The 26,453-nt window shown below is 53.0% G+C and overlaps 2 protein-coding genes across 2 annotated transcripts; both read left to right on the top strand.

The window, feature by feature from the left end:
• The first annotated feature begins 2,148 nt into the window (after positions 1-2,148).
• LOC117085107 (putative MORF4 family-associated protein 1-like protein UPP) lies at positions 2,149-4,443 on the top strand. Its single transcript, XM_033213691.1, has 2 exons — positions 2,149-3,098; positions 3,384-4,443. Exon 1 carries the CDS (start codon positions 2,605-2,607, stop codon positions 2,962-2,964), a length of 360 nt encoding a protein of 119 aa, XP_033069582.1. The 5' UTR covers positions 2,149-2,604; the 3' UTR covers positions 2,965-3,098; positions 3,384-4,443.
• An 18,412-nt stretch (positions 4,444-22,855) lies between these two features.
• Positions 22,856-26,453, top strand: S100P (S100 calcium binding protein P). Its single transcript, XM_033213689.1, has 2 exons — positions 22,856-23,090; positions 26,180-26,453. The coding sequence occupies exons 1-2, from the start codon at positions 22,887-22,889 to the stop codon at positions 26,327-26,329; spliced, it is 354 nt and encodes a 117-aa protein (XP_033069580.1). The 5' UTR covers positions 22,856-22,886; the 3' UTR covers positions 26,330-26,453.

Genomic DNA, 26,453 nt, shown 5'->3' with positions numbered 1-26,453 from the left:
ACATTTTCTGTAAAGATCTAAACAGTAAATAGGCTTTGTGGGCCACATACAGTCTCTATCACATATTCCTATTTCTCCTTCTCTTTTTTAAAGATATGAAAGTCTTTCTTAGTTTAGGAGCTGCAGTTTGCCATTGCGCCCCACACACTGGCCTGCACACATCCTTCTTTCTCTGTCACACTTCTGAAAAGTGCATTTTAAAATGCACCAATGTGGGCTACTGAACCTGCTTCTGCTGGTGGAAAGATTGGGAGTCTAGAAGTCCTTTGACACTTTGAACAGTTGCAGTCTCTTTCCATTCAAACTAGAGCATTTTTGCTAATGTGTTCACCTCGAAACTTTTGTGAGTTTCCATGTATTTTATTCCATTCCACTCATACCAAGAGACAATTCTTTTTGAGGTGTGTTTAGCTCTCTAGACTTAATAACTGCTGTGTTTGTCACATTGGCTGCAGTGAGATCGTGACATTAGGATTCCTGGGAGCCTGTGGTGGGCAGAATTTAAGACGGCTCCTCCAAGATCTTCACTCTCTGGGTGAAAACCGTCAGTCAGCCCACACCCAGGATTGTTGATCAGTGCTGAAGGTCCTGAGGCTGTTTTTAGCATAGTCTAAAACTTAAGCAAAGTAGTAATTATAATTGAGCAAGCAAAATTGTCCTTTAACATGGAATCAATCCTGTTACACAATCACATAAGCCCTATCTTAGTCCGTTCAGGCTGCTCTAACAGAATACCAGAAATTGGGTGTCTTCTAAATAACAGAAATGTATTTTCTGAGTTCTGAAGGCTGAGCAGTACAAGATCATGTGCCAGAAGGTTTGGTGTCTGGTGAGGGCCCACTTCTGGTTCACAGAAGTCCATCTTTTTGCTGTAACCTCCCATGGCAGAAGGGGTAAGGTGGCCCTCTGGAGTTGTTTTATGAGGGTGCTAATCCCATTCATGAAAGCTGAGCCTTCATGACCACATCACCTCCCAAAGACCCCACCCCCTAATATCATTACATTGGGGATTGCTTTGCAACATATGAATCTTGGGGGGGACTCACATATTTGGACCATGGTGAGCCCCTTAAAAGCAGAGTTTTCTCCAGCTGGGAGCAGAAGGGGATGACAAAGAGCCTGGAAGGATAAGAAGGATCCGACATGCTCTTACTGGCTTTGAAGATGGAGAGGGCCACCTGTAAGGACCAGAGAGTGACTTGTAGGAGCTGAGAGTGACCCCTGGCCATCAAGCTTGGAGGGTCCCCTTAATTTTCTGCTAGAAGTATACAGTGAATGAACCTAGACACAATGACATGCAGTGGGTGCTTAATAAAGATCTCTTGGGAAATGCATTAAAGCAACATTTACTGGGCTCCTGCTGTATGCCAAGCCCATTTCGAGCTGTGAGGAAACAGAGCAGAGGCGCTTATACAGTCCAGTGAAGAAAGAAATCTTCCAGAATGATTCATACGGACATATTCAGAGCCTGGCAGCCCAAATATGCTCTGAATAAGGACATATTCAGAGCCTGGCAGGACTGAGGAAACAGCAGTGAATCAGACCCACTTTGGCCTTGGGGTGCCCACGGTGGGTAAAGCCAGACTCCCACTCACACCCAAAATCCCAGGCAGAGTGAAGCTTATACCTTTTGGAAAAAAGCAGGGGGAGGCTGGGTCACAGCTGTCAGCATCAGCACCTAGGCCGCAGCTCTGTGTTCCAGGAGCATCTACCCGAGGCAAGAGGGAGCCCAGGCCCTGGCTGGGGGCAAATCCCGACGCTGTGAGGACCTGTCTCCGCGGAGCCTGAAATATTCTAACGGGACCACTGAATTCGGTTATTATTTTTATTTATTTATTTTGAGATAGGGTCTCGCTCTGTCACTGGGCTGGGGTGCAGTGGCAGGATCAGGCTTTCAGAGCTCACTGCAGTCTCGACCTCCTGGGCTTAAGCAATCCTCCCGGCTCAGCCTCTCAAGTGGCTGGGACTACAGGCGCACGCCACCACGCCCAGCTAATTTCTTGTGTTCTTTTGTGGGACTTTTCCCCTTCTTGCCCAGGCCGGTGTGGAACTCCTGAGCTCAAGCGATCCTCTCACTTCAGCCTCCCGAAGTGCTGGGATTATAGGCGTAAGCCACGCGCCCCGACTGGGTGTTTATGATTTAGAATGTTGGGAACTTAGAGCAGGGCTTGGGACACGGTTATCAGCGTCAGCTATTTCCTTAAACTAACGTGAAGTCGACTTCAATCTTCCAGCAGTGTGGCCCTAGAACCAATACCCAGGGAGCAGCGGCCCTAGTGCGGGCGGGGACGTGGGGTGCGCATGCGTGCGGGGGTACGCGGATGCGCGAGTGCGCGTGCGCCTGCGCGCGCAGGGCCGCCGAGGCGGGATCCCCGAATGCGGTTCTCGCTCGCTGCGTGGCGGTAAAGAACCCCGGGTGTCGTAAAAGGGCCGCAGTGGCAGCGGCCCGGCCGACGGCTGTTATCCCATTTTGGACGCCGTCCTCGCTGCGAAAAGTTGGGGTAACCTGTTGCTAGTCCTTTCGTTGGTGACAGCGAGGCTTCCGCGCTCGGTGCTGGTGGGCAGCCCCGCCGTGGCCCGCGGGCTGGAAGAGGTGGCGGCGTGATGCGGCCTGTGGACGCGGACGAGGCGCGGGAGCCCCGCGAGGACCCGGGCAGCCCGCTGAGCCCGGCGCCCCGCGCCGGCCGCGAGGACCTGGCCTCCCTGGAGCGCGAGCGCGCCCGGGCGCATTGGCGGGCCCGCAGGAAGCTGCTGGAGATCCAGAGCCTGCTGGACGCCATCAAGAGCGAGGTGGAGGCGGAGGAGCGGGGCGCCCGGGCCCCTGCACCCAACCCGCGCGCGGAGGCGGAGGAGCGGGTGGCTCGGCTGTGCGCCGAGGCGGAGAGGAAGGCCGCGGAGGCGGCGCGGATGGGCAGAAGGATCGTGGAGCTGCACCAGCGGATCGCCGGCTGCGAGTGCTACTGAGGCGGCGGGGCCGCGCGGGGAGGAGCCGAGTCCGGCGGGGAGTGTCCCGCGTGGAAGGCGCTGGGCAGGCAGGGAGGGGAGCGCAGAGCCGTGCCACTCTCTCCGCCGAGTTGGTTTCATTCTTTTTTTCATAGGTAATTAGAGAAAATAATTTGATATGTTGTTGTAAAGAGTCATGACAACTTAAAGTATTTGCAGGACGTAGACCTGCTCTGTCAGTAGGTGGGGGAGAGAGGTGTGAAGCGGAGGTACTTGCTGGAAAAGTGTGAATGTTGTTATGAGATTGGAGCGTTTGCGATGACCTTCCTGCAGGTGGTAGCATTGTGCACAGGTGGTTGGGTTTGTTTGACTCCCGGATACGGGAATATCAAGCTCAAAATTTATGTTGTGATGATGAATTTCTCCCACTTGTACTTTAGGTGGCCAACTGACGAACTGTGTTCACCTAATAAGGATTCCTGGCTGTTTGGACAGGCTCATACCAAGAGAGCCTTTCGTTTTGTCTCCCCTGTTTTTCTGCCTGCGTTTTCTCCACGTTAGCCACTCAATTTCCAGTACCATCCTGGCGGATGACTTCAGCATTAGATGGTCAGGTGTATTTTTTGATTAATAGGTGCATTCAGTTTGGAAAAGACAGCTTTTCATTAACGTCCCACGTAAAGGAATATGGCCTATACGGTACGTACACTGCTGCGTGGTAATATTTGTTACTGTGATCTTACTGTATTTTCAAAGTTTGGAAGTATACATACCGTGTGCTTTGCAATTTTTTTATGCTTCCTGGAATTTGGGGATTCATGAGAGACTTGAGGTTAGAGTTCTGCAAGAGAGAAGACACTACATGATTGCAGCTGCCGCATCAAGAACCCAAGCCCCAGTCAAGGTTGTAAATGCGACTTTGGATGAGATTGAGAAGGCCCAGTGGACGGTTGGTCTTGAAGAGTGGCAGTGTATGGACTTGAGAACCTCTACAGACCATCAGATCAAAGGAAGAGAGCTGTTTTGCGTGGTGTTTTGTTGTTGTTGTTGTTTTTATAGCATTTTGCTTTCTCCTGGAATGTAATTTTCCTATGGCATGTTAACTGGTGCACATCGTGTAACCTGTCTGGTGAGCAACCTACAATTGGGATGAGTTCTAGGTACATGTGTTTGCTGACTTTGAGGTAAACTTTGTTAAAATTCAGTCTCTGCCACAAATGCATGTGACCTGTTTAGGGGCCCAGAGTGGCGGAGGAAGGAAAGCTTCAGGCTGGCCATGGGGGTCCCAAACAGTCATTTCAGGCTTAGATGATGACTAGCCTAGGTCATTAGAGCCCAGATTCCACAGAGACTAAAATCAGAGTTCTGCCTTGTTGTGATAAAGTTCGTTTGCTTGGAAAAACAAATGCTGAAAGCCAGTTTTTAAACTCTTTGTGCAGATGACCAAAGCAATGGACTTGGCCAGGAAAAGGTAAGATAAATAAACATTTTTCAAAATGAGTTTCTCCTTGATAGTGGTCACTGTCAAATGGAGGTGAATTGCTTCTGACTTAGGAGTTGTTCAAAGCCTGTAGCCCAGGATAGGGTTTGAGCTGCAGAAGGGGAAGAAAGCAGACCTAGGGTAAGAAGCGGGTGCCTCATGAAGCCATGGGGTCTGGCCCCAGCCTTAGGAGAGCTGAAGTCCATTCAGGCAACTAGTATCCCCTGTGACCACAGAGCTCCCCACTATGCCAGGCGCTAGGACTTTCTTGGACAGACTATCTAGTGGGTTGAGACAGGTCTGAAAACATAATTACAGTACAGTGTTCGCAGTGCTGGTCTTTGATTCATCACATACATTGAGCACCTACAGAGGCTGAGGCTACCTGACTGAACAGAGGGCTTGTAAAATTGGATCTGAGGGCCAGGCACGGTGGCTTGTGCCAGTAATCCCAATTCTTTGGGAGGCCTGAGCAGGGGGATTGCTTGAGGCCAGGAGTTTGAGATCAGCCTGGGCAACATGGTGAGACCCTGTCTCTAATAGAAAAAAAAAGTTGGATCTGTTATACATAAGATGCTTAGTATTCTATCTGGCCATAGTAAGTGCTGCGTAAGTATTTGTTAGATAACCCCTAAATGAAGAAAGCAGGAAAAAAATGATATGTACCCATATTAGATAGTGTAAGTTCTGTGGGGGAAAAAATGGCACTGGGGGATCGGGTGTGGGGTTTCTAGTTGATTTGCATGGTCAGGTGACATGTCTGATACGACATTTGAGTGAAGGCTGATGTGTGGAATATACATGGGTGTCTAGGGAAAGAGTCTTCTAGGCACAGGAATCAAGCAGGGTAAAAAGGAGAGGAACAGCATGAAGCCCCAGTGGGAAGGGAGGAAGTGGTGGGCACTGAGGTCAGAGGGAGAAGTGGCTGGATGCGAAGCTGGTAGGGGGTTGCCAGCAGAGGAGTGATGGGAGCTGACCATCTGTGAAGAGGTGGCTGCCGTGCTCAGGCCTGATAGTGGGAGACAAGGACAAGAGCAGGGGGCAGCGTGGGGAGTGGGAGGCGGCGCGGGGAGTGGGAGGCGGCGCGGGGAGTGGGAGGCGGCGCGGGGAGTGGGAGGCGGCGCGGGGAGTGGGAGGTGACATGGATAGTGGAGCACAAACTCTGTGGGTGGTGGCGGGTGTGGACTGCGTTGGGAAGGTGGGGCCTGCCTGTGGACATGAGAGGATTCAGCAACAGTTCTGAGGCTCGGGACCTGAACACCTATTTAGTACCATTTGTCAAACAAACTGGGCCACTTTTGAAAGTGAAGGGTGGCTCTATTAATAGAAATTCATTTGGGACTGCAGATGTAAACAAGGACTTTCATAGGCAAAGAGGTGCTTACTCTGTTTGGTGGGAGGACTTAGGGAGGAGTCCCCTCAGACCCCCTGACTCTTGCCCTGAGCAGGAAGCATGGGCACAGCTACACAAACAGCACCCCAAGCACAGGGAACACGAAACAGGCCAGGGGCCTAGTGTGGCCTGCAGAGGCCACCAGTGGGTGGAAATAGGGCGGTGGGGAATGAGATTCTTCCGGAGACCTGTCTTTGAGTCTGTGTCTCAGGTAAGGCAAACATGCTTACAGGTAAATACATTTCCTTTTTTTAAAAAATTATCCCTGGGATTGTTAAATTTGCTTTAGCAAACTCATAAAGAGGAACATCGTTCTATAGGATGTCAGTGGGATGGAAGGAGTAGAAGTCCAAGTAATGGTAGAAGTTGAAGACCACACAAAGGGGCCAGGAGGGAAATATTTGGCACTGGCCTATTGCCTCTGTTACCTCCCAGCCCAATTTCCTAAGCTCCCGCCAGTGTCAGGACACTGAGGCTGTGAAAATGAGAAAACAAAAACCTGTATGACAAGAATCCACTTGGGATTAGGCACTTAACATACCTTATCTAATTTTCACAAATATCAGAGGTCATTTTATTATCCCCATTGTTCAGGTGAGGAAACTTCAACTGAAAACAGAAAACAAGCCTCAGAACCTTGCCTGGAAGAATTCAACTGGTGCCAAAGCTCTGTGACAACATCAGTAGCTCCTGGTGCGCTGTCTGCCTCCTCGACCCCCAGCAGGCACATCGGTCGTGATGGTTTTCAAAACAATGGTTCAGAATGCTGACCACTCGAGAGAGGGCTGCAGCAGCAAGCTTGGGACTGAGTTTCTGGCCTCATAGAATGTTCCATGACAGACCCTCTTTGACGAGGTGTGAGGTGTCGCTCAGGCTGAGTGAGATTCGGAGGCCTGAATGCAGGCATCCACCCTCTGCTCATGTCCCATGTTCCAGATGTCTTCTGGACACCAACCAGTGGATGTCATAGAATGGATTCACTTCTTTGTTGATGTATTCATCCAGTGTGTTTTGCTGGCGATGTACTAGGTCCTTGGGACACCAAGGAGCAGTTGGCTCCTTGGCAATGGAGTCATTGATTCGTTTGTTCAAGTATTCTTTGAATAGGTACTGAAGACTTAACATGTGCCAGGCCTGGAGTAGACATGACAGCCATCCTCTTGCACAGCTGCTGCCTTCAGAGGGTTTGCACCCTAGTGGGTGAGATGGCCACTTAGCAGCCCCTGCCTATGGGTGAGAAGTGCTGAGCGTGAGCAAAGCCTAGGGTGGGTGGTGTCTGCCCAGCCAGGGAATAGACAAGGCTCCTTCCCTGAGGGGTCACAGATCATGTGTTACATGATTTAAGCCATGTGGGGATGTGGGCAGGGGAAGGGAGGGTATGCAGAAGGTTCTGATCTGGCTGGGTGCAGTGGCTCACGCCTGTAATCCCAGCACTTTGGGAGGCCAATGTGGGCAGATCACGAGGTCAGGAGATCGAGACCATGATGGCTAACACAGTGAAACCCCATCTATACTAAAAATACAAAAAATTAGCCAGGCATGGTGGCAAGCGCCTGTAGTCCCAGCTACTCAGGAGACTGAGGCAGGAGAATGATGTGAACCCAGGAGGTGGAGCTTGCAGTGAGCCGAGATCGTGCCACTGCACTCCAGCTTGGGCGACAGAGCGCGACTCCATCTCAAAAAATAAAAAAATAAAAAGGTTCCAATCTAACCCCATCCTGTTAGCAGAGAACAGCTGAGGCCCAGCCCTCTACATTTGTATGTTTCCTCATCATGCCTGACTCCTTTGATGAAGGCAATTTGGATCTTGGGTGCCATGATGGTAAGAGCTAAGTTCGTGAACTTTTCATCTTAGGAGTCAAGGGCAATATCCTGTGTATGAGCCTAGAGGAAGGGAACACACTTGCGGAGGAAGAGCCCCAACCCCGCTGTACACCAGACAGCGGACAGCACACAAGGTGTGGACCGGGGTCAGGAAGGCAGTTTCATTCCTGGCTGTGCTGATTACTCACCCTGTGGCCATCTCTTTGGGGGCCACCATAAAATGATAGATTTGCACTGTGTTTTCTCTTGAGTTTCCTTGTAACCTTGACATTTCGTTGGACTCAGATTCATAGAAAGTAAGCAGCCACCTCTTGGGCAGTTGTAGCCTTGCTCCTTGAGGTAGCACCTTGAAGACCTGGTAGCTGAGGCTCTCTCAGAAACTTGGAATTGCGTTGTATGGTCCAGCCACACTAGCACTTCCAAGTAGGTCCTGCATTGGGACGAAGGGTCTCATTAGCAGAAGATTCCTGCGTTCCAGAGATGCCCCGAGACTTCAACTGGATGAAGATTGCTCTACAGATGAAATGGATATCTGATCTTTCTCCTCCTTGATTATGTCATATTACAACATAATTCTTGGGTATTCAAAGGCATCCTGGACTTGGGTCAGGGTGTGCCCATCAGTCTTATTATTTGTTCCGTGTCCTGTAAGTCAGACACATTTTTCTGTGTTTCTTAATTCCCACAGTCATGGTTGCACATATGCTCTGAGACATGGAAGAATGAAGAGTTCCTCAATGTAGTCCCTTGAGTCATTGCACTCTGACAAACCAGTCCTATTGTCTTCCTCAGGTTTGTTTCCTCCCTTTCTTGAAAGATAATTTTGCTGGGTATATAATTTTAGGTTGGCAAGTAGTTTCTCTTGGTGTCATTAACATACTATTTCACTAACTTTGGCTTCTATGGTTGAGAATTCAGCTGTCACTCCAGTGTTTGGCCCTTAGAATGGAATTGAAGTCTGGGCCCCAGACCACAAAGTGCAGAGTGGGCAGGCTTCTGCGGCCCCCCAGTCCAGTTTCTCGGTGCTCCTTCACTCCTGGCCACCTGGCTGCTTTGCTGTTTCCTGGCCATGGCAAGCATGTGGTGTGGCCCCAGGGCCTTTGCCCGTGTTGAATCCCCTGACTGGGACACTACTGCAGCTGAACCATGGTAAAAGTGGAGAGAGAAAACATGAAGCATTCTTTGGAGAAGTTCTACTGTAACGTGGCAGAGAAATAGGGTAACTGCAGAAGTAGCTGAAGGGAGGGTGTCTTTCTGTGTGTGACCATGTGTGATGTGGACAGCTGCACCGACTGACCGGCCTGACCTGGTGCTGCAGGACAGACGGGATGCAGGTGGCGCAGCTGCAGGCAGCAGGCGGGGTGGCCCCTGCAGCTCCGCCTGCAGGTCCTTGCCTCCCTCTGCACCTTGCAGAGTCCCTTCTCTAGCGTCAGCCAGTTCCCATAACCCCATCCCCAACTTAATTCGATGAAGCCAGCAGCCAGAAGTGCACCCGCATTGACACTTCATTTCTAGAACATTTCCTTTGGGAACATTCCAACCACGACCCCAAATGCCGCCCCCGCAAACCCCCAGCCCTCTCCCTGCTTTCCCCCAGAGTCCTGAACTTCAAGTTCTAGGGCACCCCAGCCAGCTTAGGCTCCCCTCACACAGCTTTCCCCACACTTCAGTCCGCCAAGCCTTCTGCGGCCTCTTGGGGCCCTCTCCCTCCTGGGGCAGTCCGGTTTGTTCTGAAGTTACATGTTGGATGATGATGGTTTATGAGCCCTGACCCATGAGCCTTTCCCCCAGGGCCTCCGGGGAGCTGGCCTGAAAAGCTTCCACAAAAAGGAGGCCAAGTTCTGTCCTCCCCGAGGGGCGTCAGTGCCCTGGGTGCAAGGGCTCCCCCTGCTGGCTGCCCCCAACCCCTGTGCAGCCCTCTGCTGAAGGTGGAGAGGCCTCGCCGCCATTCAGCAGGCTGCCCCGAGTGCAGTCAGCAGGTGCGCCTGCGGCGTGGAGGTGTGCAGGCAGGTGCAGTTCATGACCAAAGGATGGTCGTGCTGTTTCTTAGTCAAGCTCACAGAAGCCCAGGCTCACTGTGGATCCTTTCTCGCCCCACCCGGATCACAGGCAGCAGTCCTCTCAAGGCTCTGCCTGAGCACAGATGATAACAGATGGGGACTTCAGAACCCTTATCCGTGTGCAGTCTGGGGGACACGTGGTGGACAGCCTTTTGGCGGGGGGTGGGGGGGATGTTTGATGTGCTACTCAGACTCCACAAAGGTCCCTTTGGAGAACTCATCCTACAGGTCGTCGTTACTGGAGAAGGCACCAGTCTCATCAGTGGCCAATCCAAGGACCATCATTTCCCAACTTTTTCATTATTCTCAGGATGCTGCCAGCCCACACCTCCTGAGAGGTCCAACAACTGTGGCTGGAAGAGGGGAGCCCTTGTTAAAAGAAGACATTCCCAGCTGCCATCCAGAGCTCATAAAACCAAGTGTTCAGGGGCTGTGGGGCAGCTGGGCAGTGTTCTTTGCATTTCTTTGCTCTGGCCTTGGTGCGGGTGGAGGGAGGTGAGCAGAAGATACGTTCCCATTGTGTCTCTGCATCTGTGAGCTGCACAGCTGTGGGGAAGGCACCAGGCCTTTCTGAATCTCTCTCCCCACCCGTAAGATGGGCATGGTACTCCCTGCCTGTATCCCTGCCAGAACTGCTAGGAGGACTGATTGGAGAAAACTTTGCCCTAGATCAGGGATTACATTTTTTGCTAAGGAGCCAGATAGTAAATGCCATAAGAAGGCCGGGCATGGTGGCTCATGCCTGTAATCCCAGCACTTTGGGAGGCCGGGGCGGGTGGATCACCTGAGGTCAGGAGTTCAAGACCAGCCTGGCCACCATAGTGAAACCCCGTCTCTACTACAAATAAAAATACAAAAATTAGCTGGGTGTGGTGGCATGCACCTGTAACCCCAGCTACTCAGGAGGCTGAGGCAGGAGAATTGCTTGAATGTGGGAGGCAGAGGTGGCAGTGAGCCAAGATGGCGCCACTGCACTCCAGCCTGGGCGACAGAGTGACAGTCTGTCTCAAAACAAAACAGAAAAAGTAAATGCCATAAGGTCTCTGTCACGGCTGCTGAGCCTGAATGAGTCCACTAAGATAATGCACCTCACTGGCAGGTCAGTGGAGAAAGAAAAACACATGAAGGTCTCATTAGACACAGAAAAGGCATTTCATGCAATCTAGTACGTGAACACTCATTTCAAAACTTCTCACACACTAGGACTAGGTGGATAAAGTTGTCCACTTACAACCTGCGGGAAACATTCTCCTTAAGCCGGGTGACAATGGAGCCATGCCATGTAACATGATGGCAGCAGGGTGCTTGCGGCTGGGGCAGGAGGGCTGGGGTGGGGAGCAGTGGGGCAGAGATTTGGTTGGCGGCTTGGTTGGTTTTAAATAAACCTTAACTACCCATGCACCTGGGAAACACTTAATCATGACTCACACCAGCCAGCTCTCCTCACCTCGTTGCAGAGAGCACCCCAGATCTGTTGTGGGCAGCAGAGTTTGGCAGGATGCTGACCCTCACCTTGACCCTGACCCCTCCAGTCCTCCACCCTCTGTCTCTCCTCTCCCAGCCCTGCCCACATACCACCCACAGCTCCAGGAAAGGGGCCCCTGTCCTGGGCTGGGCTCCAGGCATTCAGAGGTGGGTTGGACTCACCCTTGGCCTTTGCAGAGCTCCCAGGCCGCTGGCAGGGCCGGCGCTGGTAGAGAGGGAGGCCCTCACCAAAGGGAGCAGAACAAGAAGGACGAGACCACCTTGCTGGACTGAAGTGGAAAGCGTGCTGGGAGGGCTCGGGTGGAAAGGCAAGCTGTGACAGAGCAGGACAGTGGCCACGGTGCCCGTGAGCCTAGGAAGGAAGATGCGCGCCTTCTCACTGCTGCACACACCAGTGCCGACTCCTTCAAGCCAGGGTATGTGGCAACGTTCTTCTGGAAGAAACCACAGCAACTGTTAGTAGTTGCCCCAGACTGAGGGCTGGGCCTGGGTCGGGTGAGGGTTTCTGTTTCATCAGGTGCTCTTCTAATCTCGCTTAAATTTTCTAAACCTGCTTGACAGCCTCTTTATTTAGTTGCTAATGTCAACAAAATGTATCTGAGTAGCAAGATTAGGCTCTGTTTTTTTGTTTAGTTATTTATACTTCATAGTGTTTAAAAAACTAATAAAAGTAATATTAGGCCAGGTGTGGTGGTTCAGGCCTGTAATCCCTGTGCTTTGTGAGGTTTGCTTGAGCCGAGGAGTTCAAGACCAGCCTGGGAAACATAGCAAGACCCCGTCTCTACAAAAAGAATTTTAAAAAAATTAGTCCCCACTACTCAGGAGGCTGAAGCAGGAGGAAGACTTGAGCCCAGGAGTTTGAGGCTGCAGTGAGCTATGATCACACCACTGCACTCCAGCCTGGGCAGCAGAGTGAGACTCTGTCTCTAAAAAATTTAAAAAGTAATGTTATACAATTTTCTTTTTTTTTTTGAGACAGAGTGTCACTCTGTCACCCAGGCTGGAATGCAGTGGCTCGATCTCTGCTCACTGCAACCTCCAACTCCCGGGCTCAAGTGATTCTCTTGCCTCAGCCTCCCGAGTAGCTGGGATTACAGGCGCCTACCACCATGCCCGGCTAATATTTGTATTTTTAGTAGAGACGGGGTTTCACCATGTTCAAGAAAGTCACCTTGAACCCCGGACCTCAGGTGATCTGCCCACCTCGGCCTCCCAAAGTGCTAGGATTACAGGCGTGAGCCACCGTGCCTGGCCACACATTTTTAGAAATAAAGGTTAAAGGTAAAACACGTAAGCATTCAGGTGCTTCACCTTAAGTCTCATTTCCGGGAGTCCGTCTAAAGCAAGAGGGGCCGGGCCGGGTTGCTCAGCAGCAGTCCCCGTCTGCACACCTCCAGGACAGGTGCCACGGTGTCGCGATCACAGGTGCTGGCTGAGGGAAAATGTCTCATGCACTTTATTCCGGGTCTTCACAGCCCCCCATGAGGCAGATGCCAGCATGGCTGTGCGCGGGCTCCCCTTAAGACCGCCGGTTCCAGAACAAACCGCTGCTCCACTCACAAGGACGAGAGACTCCCCTGCTCTCCCGCCACTTCAGGAGACAGCGGGCACCTGCTGAGGCTGAGATTTGGGGAAACAGCTCCTCTTTCCTGAGCTGGCAGGGCTGGGAGTGGCTGCACCTCATAGACCAATTCCAGGCAGTAGGACCCGTGAGCCCCCTTCTGGTCCCAGACCCAAGCCAGCTTCTCCAACCCAGCTTTCCTGTGAACAGGATGGCCAGGCTGTGGCTCTGGGGTCTTCCCAAGGGAAGGAGGAGGCAGGGGGCTTGCACACCCGCAGGCTTCGCCCTACTCCTCCCTGCCCCACCTCTCTCGCCTGCACCGTGGGCTGGCGGGTTGGTCCCCACCAGGATGCCACAGCACCTCCTCCAGGGCACGGGCCACACTCTCCCCAGTATCCCCAGCACCTAGCGGGAGTGTTTCCAACCAAGTGTTTACTAAACTGAACCCGGAGCCAGACGGGAGCTTGGAAAAACTCACATGCCTGGGGTAGCCCAACCTCAGGTGAGGGGGAGCAGGGGGCTTGGCTGTTCCGCCCTGGCAGGAACGGCTGCCCAGTCACATCATCTGATTTCCATGTTAGGAGTCCTATTGTGTGTGTGTGTGTGTGTGTGTAACCTTATTTTTGAACATTGGTAGCTTATTTTAACATATTGCTTGACTGATTGATTTTTAAGCGATTGGCTCATGTGATTGTGAGGACTGACAAGTCCAGACTCGTAGGGCAGGCTGGCAGGCCTGAGACTCGGGGAATAGCTGATATCACAGGCTTGAGTTCACATGGTGCGGGCTGGAAACTGAGTCAGGCTTTCTGTATTGTGTTCTGGAGGCAGAATTCCTTCTGGAAACCTCAGTTTCAATGGATTGAATGAGGCCCACCCACACTATGGAGGGTCATCTGTTTTATTCAAAGTCCACTAATTAAATACTAATGACACCCAAAAATATCTTCACAGCAGCATCTAGATGAGAGTTTGAACAAACAACAGGGCCAATAGCCTAGCTGAGTGGATAGATAATAAAATTCATCATCGCAGCTGCCAATGGGCGACCACCGGATGGGCACTGTCCAGCCTCACAACAACCCTTGGGGTAGGAGCATGTGCACCCCATCCATTTTACAGATGAGAAAACTGAGCTCAGAGGGGTCCCCAGCCAGCACATGGCAGAGCCAGACTCAGACCCCGTCCTCTGCTCCAGGCCTGGGCCCTGCAACCCCACCCTAGGGTGTTGGCCTTGGCAGCACTGGGAGACTCACTGCAAGGGCAGAGGCAGTGAATGGGGAGCGTGCTGACTGCAGACTTCACAGGACCTCCACAGGCCGCAGGACCCAGCCTCTCTCCCTCCTCTCAGCTCCTCCTCCTCCATGTTCTCCAACAGGCCTTCCCTTTGTGGGGACTCAAGACTCAGCCAGGGGAGCTGACCATGGAGACTGCCTCACCCGGGTCAGGACCCCCAGTGCGCATGGCCACTCGGGGGTGGGAAGGGCTCTCTCTCCAGGAACTGGCTGGATGGGTCTGGGAGATGGAGACGCTGTGTTTTCACAAGGCTCCTGTTTTCTTCCCATGTGAGTTTCTTAGTCTAAATAGAAATGTTTTAAAGCCCCTGGTATTCTAATGTACCAGCATGTACTGTGTATGCCTAGGAATCTGGGCACCTTGGTGTGAGAATGTGGGCTCTGTGGGTTCAGAGTCCTGGAGGTGATCTCATCTGAATCCCTCATTTTACAGATGAAGAAAGGGGCCCTAGAGGAAGGAACGGGCCCCAGTGTCACTCAGCAAGTCAGTGACCCAGGGACTGGACAGGCTGCTCCCCTGAGGCCGGTACCCTGCACCAGCCAGCCCTGTGCTCACAGGCAGGGGCCCCGTTCCTGCCACCACCGGGACACTTGAGATGTCCCTGTGCTTCTACTTAAAATGGAGGTCACAGGGAGGAATTCATGTCCATGCCAGAGGGATCTGATGAGGAAAGACATTTGAAGCATTTTTGTTTTTAATTTTTTTGTAGAGACAAGGTCTTGCTATGTTGCCCAGAGCTGGTCTTGATCTCCCGGGCTGAAGCCATCCTCCTGCTTCAGCCTCTCAAATTGTTGGGATTATAGGCATGAGCCACTGCACTGGCCTGAAGGATGTCAGCGTGTTAGATGGGTGTCTGCCAGGCCTGGGCCAGGATATGCGGGAAGGTGCTCCAAGTCCCCTGTGCTTCGAAGCAGAGTGCCCTCCGCCGTGGGCAGTCCTGGACTTGGACCCAGTCTCCCCAGATTGCCATGGGTTTTCTGGCACTCTCTCAGAAATCAGCTCAACAGAGATGACAGTGTGGCCTTGAGGAGGGCCTTGGGTGAGGAGAGGGTAGGAATAGTGGGGACCCCCAGATCTGGGGGTCTGTGGAACATGGAACCCTGGCCCAACAAGGTGGCTGGAAGATACTATGCAACCTGCTGCCTCTCCTTGAAGAAGACGGGCTTTTTCTTTCTGTTGAGGCTTTGCCAGTATTTCATATTTCGTGTCCATCACCAAAGCCACTCTACAGCAGCTCCCAGGGGTGCAGAATCACAGACTTCCAGCTTTCAGAAATATCTAAATTCCTCATCCTGCTCTTTGGCCCCCATCAGCCACATCCCCGACTCCTGCCACATGGAGCTGCCTCCCTATCCCGCAGCTTCTGCCCTTGCTGCAGGCTCTGCAGATGTGCCACACTCTGTCCCAGCTCCAGTCCTTGGTTCCAGTCCCTGTCACTCCTGCTGAGAATGTCCTGAGGCTGGAGAGCACATCAGAATCCCCTGACAGGTTTCTCTGACCCCTCTCCCAGCCTTCCCTGCAGTGGATGCCCTGCCTCAGGGTTATTCTAGCTCAGGGGATGCTGGTCCTGCTGTTCTGTTGTAGCAGGACGAGCTGCAGACAAAACTCCTCAGACACCGGATTAAAGAAGGAAGAGGTTTATTCAGCCGGGAGCAACGGCAGGCTTGTGTCTTAAGAGCTGAGCTCCCTGAAAAAGAAATGTTTGGCCCTTTTCAGGGCTTACAACTCTAAGAGGTCCATGTGAAAGGGTTGTGATAAATCGAGCAAGCATGGGGAACGTGACTGGGGGCTACATGCATCAGCTAACAGAACAGAAAGTTTTGCAATGCTTTTTCATACAATGTCTGGAATTGACAGATAACACAAGTCGTTTAAGTCAGGGGTTGATATTATTATTACTTTTTTAAACTACTAGGGCCAGGTGGTGGTGCCAAGGTCTTCTGGCTATTTATCTTACTTCTGGTTTTTTTCCCTAACTTTTTGCTTTCTCTCTTTCCTCCTGTCTTGTCAACTAAGCAAGGTGCGGGGAGGAGGGCAGCAGGAGTAGTAGCGGGCTCCTTCCTTACTGGGACCATGCTCTGAAGACCATTCGTCCAAGTAAGCCCCTTTGTCTAGCAAACACCTTCGGCTCCTTCAAGTTTCATCTAAAGCACCACCTCCTCCAGGAAGCCTCCCTGACCTTCCTGCCTGGGTAGCTGCTCCATGGGGCTCCCACAGCATACCACTGTCACATTGCACTGTCACCGTCTGCTGCTTCTCAATGTCCTCGACTGAATGAGTAGCTCCTCGAGGGTCAGGATGAACCAGTCACAGCTCCTCTCCAAAGAGCGCCCAGCAGAGAAGGCAGCTGGGAACAAGGAAGGAAGGAGCAGCAGGTGTTTCGAGCGCCGCTGGGTGGCCGACACCTGCCAGGCGCCTCACACGCTCCGCTGCAGTTCATCCTGTACTTTACGCACCCTTGAGTCCCCCTATCTCTGATCATTGTCACTAGTTCCTAGGAAACTGACAGTTGGGTCACAAAACTTGTCCGAGGTGTCACAGAACAAACAAAGGACAAAGCCAGGGACCAAACTAAAGTCAACCTCTGCCTTTCTACAATGGCAGGCTACTCACCGTCAAGCAGCTGGGTGGTGTCCCCGAGCTCTGCGCCACTGTACTGAGGTGAACGGCATCCCCCAAAATTCATGTCCTTCCCAGGACCTCAGAATCCAGCCTTCTTTGCAAATCAGATCATTGTGAATGTACTTAGTTAAAACGGGGTCACGCTGGGGTAGGGAGGGTCCTTAATTCAATATGACTTGTGTCCTTCTGAGACACAGAGACACATGGGGGGCCAAGTGACAACAGAGGCAGAGATTGGAGTGCAGGGCCACAGACCGAGGAACGCCACCAGTCACCAGAGCTGGGGACGGGCAGGGAACAGAGTCCTGCTCTCAGGCCCCAGAAGGAACCAATCCTGATGACGCCTTGGTCAGCAAGCCCAGGCCCCTCCACCAGGAAGGAATCAATCCTGATTTCTGCCTTCTCGGCTCCAGAACGGAGAGGGAGCCGTTGCTGGTGTTTTTGGCTCCCCAGTTTGTGGTGATCTGTTCCACAGCCCCTAAAAAAAAACAAATACAACCCGTTGGAAATAGTCACCAGCAACAAGAATCCCGACAGCGTCTCCACATGGCTGCAGGTAGCGGAGGGAGATCACGCCCAGGATTCGTGCAGGAAGAAAGCAGAGGGCTGAGGGCCTCTTCCTGTATTCGGCAAGGCCAGGCTCCGTAGCCCTCAGGGAAACGTTTGACCAGAACTGTGGTGTGTGGGCCCTACTGGCTGCTAGAGAGCCTGAGAGATGAGTCATTGGTTTCTAGCCTGGAGAAAGAGGCCTGTGAGATGAGACTGTCAGGGTCTCTGTGGCCCTCCCCAGGAGCTGTGTCCCTCAGGTGAGATGCCACCCCTGCCCTCACAGCTACCTGATGCAGGACACTTGTGTCCATCCTGTCCCTGAGAAACTGATTTCCTCCCCTCTCTCAGCCTCCTCCTTCTTCAAATATTTGTCTGAGGCATTATCAAGGATCAAACCGGTTTGATCCAGTGCAGTGCAGGAAACGTGGGCAGGGTGGAGGAGCCTGGGCTTGCTGAGCAAGCTCCTTGCTCTGAGCCTCGGTTTCCCCTTCTGCAAAGCATGGAGATCACATCAGGTGATGAGTGAGGCCCCTCCTCCTGCTTCAGTTTACTGCTCCTGCCAAGGCTTCCACCAGCTCCCAGTGTCCTCGGGCGGGTGCTGCAGGGACCCTGAATTGCACATGGCTGGGGGCTCCTCACCCCGCAGCCCCTCACTGCCTTCTCACCGTGCACAGCCTTCTCACCCTGCGCGTCTGCCTCTCACACCAGCGGCCATGTAGGCCTCAAAAGGGCAAACATGACGGTGCATCTTGCCCCTGAAAACCCTCCAGACCATTGACCTGGCACAACAGGATCACCTGGAAGGCGCTGGGCCAGTCTGGCCACTGAAAGGGGCAGCTCTGCCGGGATGCGGCCCGGCAACAGCTAGTTCTTAAAATCACCCAGGACCTCAGACGTGTGGCTGGCGCTGCAAGGCCCAGAACTACAGGATTAAGCCTCTGTGGGGCCAGCCTGGGGCGCCTTCCTTGGGTGGTGCCCTCCTCCCCCTCCAGCCCATCTCCACCCTGGACCCATGCTGCCCATCCCAACTTCTTGATTCCCCGGAACACTGGTTCTTTGTGCCTTGTTTCTCACTGTCCCACATCCCAAAGGCATCAACTCCTCCAAGCCCGCCTCCCACTCCACTCCCACTTCCCTCTCCCGGTGCCCTTCCCAGGCATGGGTCCCTCCACCCCCCAGCACAGGCCCCGCCCTCCTCCTGGCCTCCCTGCCAGGAGGTGGACCTCCCCAGTCACCTCTCCTTCACCACATCCTCCGTGCACATGGTGCCCTCTGTGGCTGATGACTCCCTGATACCAGGATCCCAGCCTGGCGCATCATGCATCCCCCAGCCCAGCGCTGGGACTGGAGAGCTCGGATCAACTTATGGCCCCCACCTGCTTGGCCTGGTGCTGGACCTGGGGCCACACTCGAGTGGCTGTCGTATCTGTTGAGCTCAGACATCCGGAGAAGGCCCCATCTGGTCCAGATTCCAGAGGACAGAGGAGTCACTTCCAGAGCTGTTCCCATGACACTCAGGACAGGCTTGGCAGGCCGAGCCTCACCTGCCCCACTGCATAACTTGTGTCTTCCTGAAACCTCCTGATCCCTACCTGGGGCCTACTGACTGGGGATGTCTCCTGCCTGCCCATCTCCGTGGCAGTAGGGCAGCCTTGCCAAAACAGGGCCACATCCTAGCGTTCCCGGGGGCTGACTGCTGGGCCCCTTCCCATCAGCGGTTGCTCTTTACCCTGGTTAACAATGTGGAAACTTGTGGTTCGAGCTCTTCATCTGACTTTTTTTTTTTTTTTTTGAGACAGAGTCTCACTGTAGCCCAGGATGGAGTGCAGTGGTACGATCTCAGCTCATTGCAACCTCCACTTCCCAGGCTCAAGCAATTCTCCTACCTCAGCCTCCCGAGTAGCTGGGATTACAGGTGCGCGCCACCATGCCTGGCTAATTTTTGTACTTTTAGTAGAGATGGGGTTTCGCACGTTGGCCAGGCTGGTCTCGAACTCCTGTCAAGTGATCCACCTGCCTTGGCCTCCCAAATTGCTGGGATTACAGGCGTGAGCCACTCCCAGCTGCCTCAAGGGCAACTCCCCCACATGGCAATCATCATGACCCCTACAGCAACATGCCTGAATAAAGTCAGAATAATTTTCTCTTTAACTGGTCCTCTGACTCAGAGGTCTGAGTTGAACCCTTTCTTGGAAAATGCTGCCTCCCTCCTGAGAGAAGAGTCTCCAAGGGGGCTTGTCCTCAGAGTTACCCAGGTGAGTTACTCCAGCAGGGGCAGCCCTGGTGGTCTGGTGACACTCCAGTGGCCTGAACAGGTCAGGGGGTGCAGCAGTTTCCACCTGATGGATGTCCTGATCCTTCCTCCCACAGCGGTGAAAGATTAAAGTGAGTGGTCAGGCATGGTGGAGTGCCCCTGTAGTCCCAGCTACTGGAGAGGCTGAGTTGGGAGGATCACGTAAGCCCAGGAGTTGGAGGCTATGGTGAGCCGTGATTGTGCCACTGCACTCCAACCTGGGTGAGAAAGCAAGACATTGTCTCTAAAAATAAATAAATGGGGCCGGGCACGGTGGCTTATGCCTGTAATTCCAGCACTTTGGGAGGCCGAGGTGGGCAGATCACTTGAGGTTAGGAGTTCAAGACGAGCCTGGCCAACAATGATGAAACCCCATCTTTACTAAAAATACAAAAATTAGCTGGGTGAGGTGGTGCATGCCTATAATCCCAGCTACTCAGGAGGCTGAAGCAGGAGAATCACTTGAACCGGGAGGCAGGGATCGCAGTGTCAGGCCTCTGAGCCCAAGCCAAGCCATCGCATCCCTTGTGACTTGCACATATACACCCAGATGGCCTGAAGTAATTGAAGAATCACAAAAGAAGTGCAAATGCCCTGCCCCGCCTTAACTGATGACATTCCACCACAAAAGACGTGAAAATGGCCGGTCCTTGCCTTAAGCGATGACATTATCTTGTCCCTGGCTCATCCTGGCTCAAAAAGCTCTCCCACTGAGCACCTTGTGACCCCCACTCCTGCCCGCCAGAGAACAAGCCCCCTTTGACTGGAATTTTCCTTTACCTACCCAAATCCTGTAAAACAACCCCACCCTTATCTCCCTTCACTGACTCTCTTTTCGGACTCAGCCCGCCTGCTCCCAGGTGAAATAAACAGCCATGTTGCTCACACAAAGCCTCTTTGGTGGTCTCTTCACATGGACGTGCATGACATTTAGTGAGCCAAGATGGCGCCACTGCACTCCAGCCTGGGTGATAGAGCGAGACTCCGTCTCAAAAAATAAATAAATATAAATAAATAGATAAAAATTTTAAAACAAAGTGATGACCAGACTGGCCAACATGGTGAAACCCTGTCTCTACTAAAAATACAAAAAAATTAGCTTGGTGTGGTGGTACATGCCTGTAGTCCCAGCTACTCGGGAGGCTGAGGCTGGAAAATCGCTTGAACCCAAAAGGTGGAAGTTGCAGTGAGCTGAGATCACACCACTGCACTCCAGCCTGGGCAACAGAGCGAGACTCCGTCTCAAAAAAAAAAAAATATGGCCGGCGTGGTGGCTCAAGCCTGTAATCCCAGCATTTTGGGAGGCCGAGACGGGTGGATCATGAGGTCAGGAGATCGAGACCATCCTGGCTAACACGGTGAAACCCTGTTTCTACTAAAAAATACAAAAAAACTAGCCAGGCGAGGTGGCAGGTGCCTGTAGTCCCAGCTACTTGGGAGGCTGAGGCAGGAGAATGGCGTGAACCTGGGAGGCAGAGCTTGCAGTGAGCTGAGATCCACCCACTACACTCCAGCCCAGGCGACAGAGCGAGACTCCGTCTCCAAAAAAAAAAAATATATATATATATATATACACACACACACACACACACATATACACACACACATATATACATATATATGTGTATATATATGTATGTATATCTCGCAGTGAACGCGCTTCCTGAGGAGCTCTGCCTCTGGGGCAGGGAGTCTCCTTCTCTCTCCCGCTCCTCTGGCTGAGGTGGTAGGATGGTGGCCTGTGCTGTGCAACCTTATCCCAAGAGGGAACTTCTCAGCTCAGGAATGAGCAGAATGGACCTGTCCCTGCTCCCCAAGGGGTCACCAGTGGGGCCACTCTGAGCCTCCCCTGCAGGACACCTGGGCAGAGGCAGTGTGTTCCGAGAAAGGCAGCTCTTGAGAGACCTGCTGCTCCCATCGTGCACCAAAGTTTTTCTGTGTGGAGCCACAGCCCCACGGCCGCAGTCCTGGCCCATGTGCTGGTGCAGGCTGTGTTGGGAGAGGTTAGGGAACTTGCTGGAGGCTGACCTTCTGGAAGATCTCTACCAAGAGAGAGGCCTTTGAGCGTGGGCCTACTTTGACTGGGGCAGAATGTGAACACAGGCCCCTACCTCCATGCTCCTTACCTCCGTGCTCTCCAGGACTCTCTCAGCCTCCCACGCACAGACCCTCTGAGGGCCTCCACTATAGAGATAGGGAGGGGTGCGCTACCGTGCCTGACTCTGCCCAGAGGTCCCAGGAGCCTTCGTGCTATCTAAGCCCTGTGACTGCTCTGGGTTTGGTAAGTGCCAGGGCTCAAAAAATAACACCCCAACGTGTAAATCTCAGAAGCAAAAGTTTCTCTGTCCTGCTCCCACCCTCCTGTCTCCAACCCCTCCTTCTCCTCTGAGAGGCTTCCCCAAACCCTGCCATAAAACCCAGAAATATGACTCCAGTTCTCCACTCCCTCCCCTTTCTGTGTAGAAACCAGCCTAAAGAAACCCTCTGGCCTGCTTTATTTGACTGTAGGTCATCACAGCTCCATTCCAGAGAGGGTCCTGCCCCACACCTAGAAGGAAGGAGAACTGCTCAGAGAGGCCCCAGGGAATCTGACCCGACAGGCCCTGCCGGGCTCTCCTCCTGGTCTATGAGCGTCCGGCCGGGTTTTCCTCTTGGTTTATGAGCGTCCGGCTTTACTTTTGTGTCCACTCATATTTCCATACTTTGCTGAACTGTGTTTATGTTTGTAAACATGGACAGTTTCCCCCAGATCCTTGGGTCTTCATCTTGAAGGCTGCCGTGCCGCATAACGATCAAATACATCTGTTATGCTCTTCTATTCATCTGCCTTTTGCCCGTTGGTTTTCAGTGAACTCCCAGCGGACGAAGGGGAGTTTTCCATTTGGCTCCACAGGGGAGGAGTGAGCGAGATTGAGGTGGAAGCTGGGCCTCTGAGGGACACAGGGTGTTCTAAGAAAGGGGCGACGGGGCAGATCTGTGTTCACACACGCGCCCAGTGTGAATTCACTCTCAGACGTCTCCTCGTGTCAGCACGCTGGGTGCCAGAACACTCTGATGTTGACACAAAGGGCCACAGAGTCACCACTCACTCCTCACACACTCACCCTGTGGCCACTTACCCAGGGAGGGCCAGGGATGAGGACACCACTGTGGCTCAGTGATGGCCCCAAGACACAGGTGAACACTGTAAAATGCGGATGCCTGGAGGCAGCCCACACCCTGGGCCTTGGCTGGGAGAAAGGTTCCAGAAAGGTCATCACAACGATGCATTTCATCAGAACTGAACACATGAATGGGGAGGGGCAGGACTTCCTGAATGTCCCAACCCCACTGTCCCACCCACTGTGTCAATATGAGGCTGCCTTATAAAGCACAAGAGGATGCCAGTGCGACATTTTCTCGGCCCTGCCAGTCCCCAGGAGGAAGGTGGGTCTGAATCCAGCACCATGACGGAACTGGAGACAGCCATGGGCATGATCATAGACGTCTTTTCCCGATATTCAGGCAGCGAGGGCAGCACGCAGACCCTGACCAAGGGGGAGCTCAAGGTGCTGATGGAGAAGGAGCTACCTGGCTTCCTGCAGGTGAGCCCAGGCCAGCAGTGCTGGACACAGCAGGGCCTGGGGAAGAAGGGGAAGGCGTGGCAGGCAGAGGGCCCAGAGCTGCGGTGGGGTGGGGTCGGGTCAGCAGTCAAGGGGCTCAGAGGCAAGAGGGACAGATCCTGAAATGCCCTAGAAGCCCAGCCAAGGAACGGACCCACCTTGGTGTCAAGGCAGGGGACGCCGGAGCATCTGAGCAGGGAGAGGGTGTGGTCAGCTTGATCCTTGAAACATGGAGTTGACCCCAGTGTATTTGTGACAGGCCTGGTGGGAGAGTGGGACTCAAACCTGTGCAGTGTGGGCAGGGGCGGAATGCAATCCAGGGCCGCCACCGTTTGCAAGTTTGCGAAGCCCTCAAGCCCTCGGGGCTGTCCTCCAAGGCTGCTGGCCATAAACGCCCCAGCTCCACCTCCCACTTGTCTGCCTTCCCTGCTCCCATCCCCAGGCCCTTTGTTCCCTGGTATTAGTGGGACTGGCAGGAAGGACAGGAGGAGGCTCCATCCTGGCACCTGTCTGCGCAGAGCTGCAGACCTCCCTTGGGCTCCCTGCCGGGGAGGAGCCACTGGCCTGAGCCTCACAGAAGGCCCCTCGGGGCAGCCAGGACCAGCTTCCTTCCACCCGGGGCAGCCTCCAGCTGGGCTGAACAGAAGCCCTCCCCTCTCCGTTTCCCCTTCTCTTTGACCCCTGTCCTCTCCTTCTTTCTCACTCCCCCACTTTCTTCCTTTCTTCCCCTCCCCTTCGGGCCCCACCAGATTCTGCCGACCCGCCGTCTAAGGGGCTGACCCACATGGATGCTGATAATCGAAAATGAAAGCCTGACATTTTCAGCCCTAGAATCACTACAAAGACATGGAACACTTCAGAATATTGCTTCTTTTCTTTTCTTTTCTTTCTTTCTTTTTTTCAAGGTGTCACTCTGTCACCCAGGCTGGAGTGCAGTGGCAGGATCACGGCTCACTGCAGCCTCAACCTCCCTGGGCTCAGGTGATCCTCCCACCTCAGCCTCCCGAGTAGCTGGGACTACAGGTGCATGTCACCACAGCCGGCTAATTTTTGTATTTGTTTTTAGAGACAAGGTCTCACCATGTTGCCCAGGCTGGTCTCAAACTCCTGGGCTCAGGCAATGCATCCACCTCAGCATCTCAAAGTGCTGTGATTAGAGGCGTGAGCCCCAACACCTGGCCTCGTTCTATTTTCTAAATGTAAATTCTGTAAAGATATCTTTTAAAAGTAAAGTTCTGTTTTTGGTAGAAAATGTAAAAACAGATAAATATGGAGGGAAGAAATCCCTCCTGGAATACAGACTCTTCTTCTCCCTTCCAGTCTTTTCCCCATGTGAACGTTGCTGTGAGTGGGATTTATATGCAGTTTAATTTCTTTGTGAGCTTAACATTACAGCATAAATTCTCAAACTCTGATGTTCATTAAACACCCCAGCCCCATCCTGGGAACTTGGGCTTGGGGCTCAGGGTGTTCTGATAATCATCAAAGGATGAGAATTGAACCCATGAGGACTTTGATCCAAGACACTGGGGTGTGGGGAAGCACAGGTGTCCTGGGAACACACTTTGAGAAGCAATGGCTAAGCTGGGGGTCCTCAAACCTGTGTTACACTAGAATCACCTCGGGGAGGCCGGGCGCGGTGGCTCATACCTGTAATCCCAGCACTTTGGGAGGCCGAGATGGGCGGATCACGAGGTCAGGAGATCGAGACCATCCTGGCTAACATGGTGAAACCCCGTCTCTACTAAAAATACAAAAAATTAGCCGGGCATTGTAGCAGGCGCCTGTAGTCCCAGCTACTCGGGAGGCTGGGGCAGGAGAATGGTGTGAACCCGGGAGGCGAAGCTTGCAGTGAGCCAAGATTGCGCCACTGCACTCCAGCCTGGGCGACAGAGCAAGACTCTGTCTCAAAAAAAAAAAAAAATCACCTTGAGGAGGCCCCAGGTGTCCTTCTCAGCCCTCCCTCTGGATGCTGCTGAAGCCTAGCAAAGCTGGAGTCAGAGTCAGAGAACAATGTCTGCCTGAGGGCAGGGCTGGGCTGGCCTTGTGGCCTTATCTGCTCCATGCCCAGCCCAGTGCCCCACAGTTGGAGCTTTGTAAATACGAGGTGACTGGCTACAAACTTCGTAAACATCACTTGAAATGGCCGCAGGGTATTGTGACATGGCCAAACCACTATTTGTTTGCTATTGAATTTGTACTTCCCTGCCTTACTTTTGCTATTGCAAACCATGCCGTCACTAAGGTTTTCATGCACACAGTTGTGTCTTGGTCTGTTTCTACTAATTTTAATTGTGTTTTTTTCCACCTGGACACAGGGCTCTCTGGCCCAGGGCTGGGTCATCAGCACCCCTGCTGCTGCTGTTCAGATCTGCATCCTGGTCCCGCTTGGTCCCATAGTGAGAATGCTTTACCATCACATGGGCAGGCTCTGAGAGCCCTGCTGGCCTGGCCTTCTCAAAGAAGACCTAAAAGCTTGGGACTCCAAGCCAGGGTGCCCAAGCAGAGAGGAGTAACAGGGCTCAGGGTGCTCTGTGCTCGCTCCACACCTGGGGCTCAACCCTGGCTTTCCCTGGCTCCCTGTGTGACCGACCTCAGGGCAGGCCCCTTGGGCCCTCTGGGCCTTATCGTCTTCATCTGTAACAGGGCGATGCCTCTGCCGTGCCTGGTGGTGTTGAGGAGTTCATGTGTAAGCAGCTAGTTCAGTGCCAGCATGAGATGGGATGCCCATGACGTTAGCAGTGCACAAAAAAGTAGAGCAAAGACTGGATGCATTTCCTGAGAACAGCCATCACTGTAAAAGCACATTACAAATCCAAAGACAACCCCCTGCAAAACTAAAAATGAAACTCCCTCTCGCAGAGCACAACACAATTCCAATTGGCTCTAATAACATTACAAGTTAGTTCATGTCATGCCAGATAGCTGAAGGCAGCTCACAAGTGAAGGCCAGGAACGCCATGTGTCTGCTATGCACAGCTGGCCCTGCTCCTGCCCAGCAGTGGTGCTTGGTGGAGGCTGAGGCCCTGCACAGGGCCTCACTGCTGACCTTGGGCCTCTCTCTCCTCTAGAGTGGAAAGGACAAGGACGCCGTGGATAAATTGCTCAAGGACCTGGACGCTAATGGAGACGCCCAGGTGGACTTCAGCGAGTTCATCGTGTTCGTGGCTGCAATCACGTCTGCTTGTCACAAGTACTTTGAGAAGGCAGGACTCAAATGATGCCCTGGAGACGCAGATCCCTGGCAGAGCCATGGCCCCAGCCTTCCCAAAGTGTTTGTTGGCAATTACTCCCCTAGACTGAGCCTGCTCATCTACCTCTGATTAATAAATGCTCAGAAAATGA

Source organism: Trachypithecus francoisi, unplaced genomic scaffold (assembly GCF_009764315.1).
Source record: "Trachypithecus francoisi isolate TF-2019V2 unplaced genomic scaffold, Tfra_2.0 Lachesis_group1, whole genome shotgun sequence".
NCBI classification, from domain to species: Eukaryota; Metazoa; Chordata; class Mammalia; order Primates; family Cercopithecidae; genus Trachypithecus; species Trachypithecus francoisi.
Note: the sequence above shows the minus strand (reverse complement) of the source record. Positions and strands in the feature narration are given on the sequence as shown.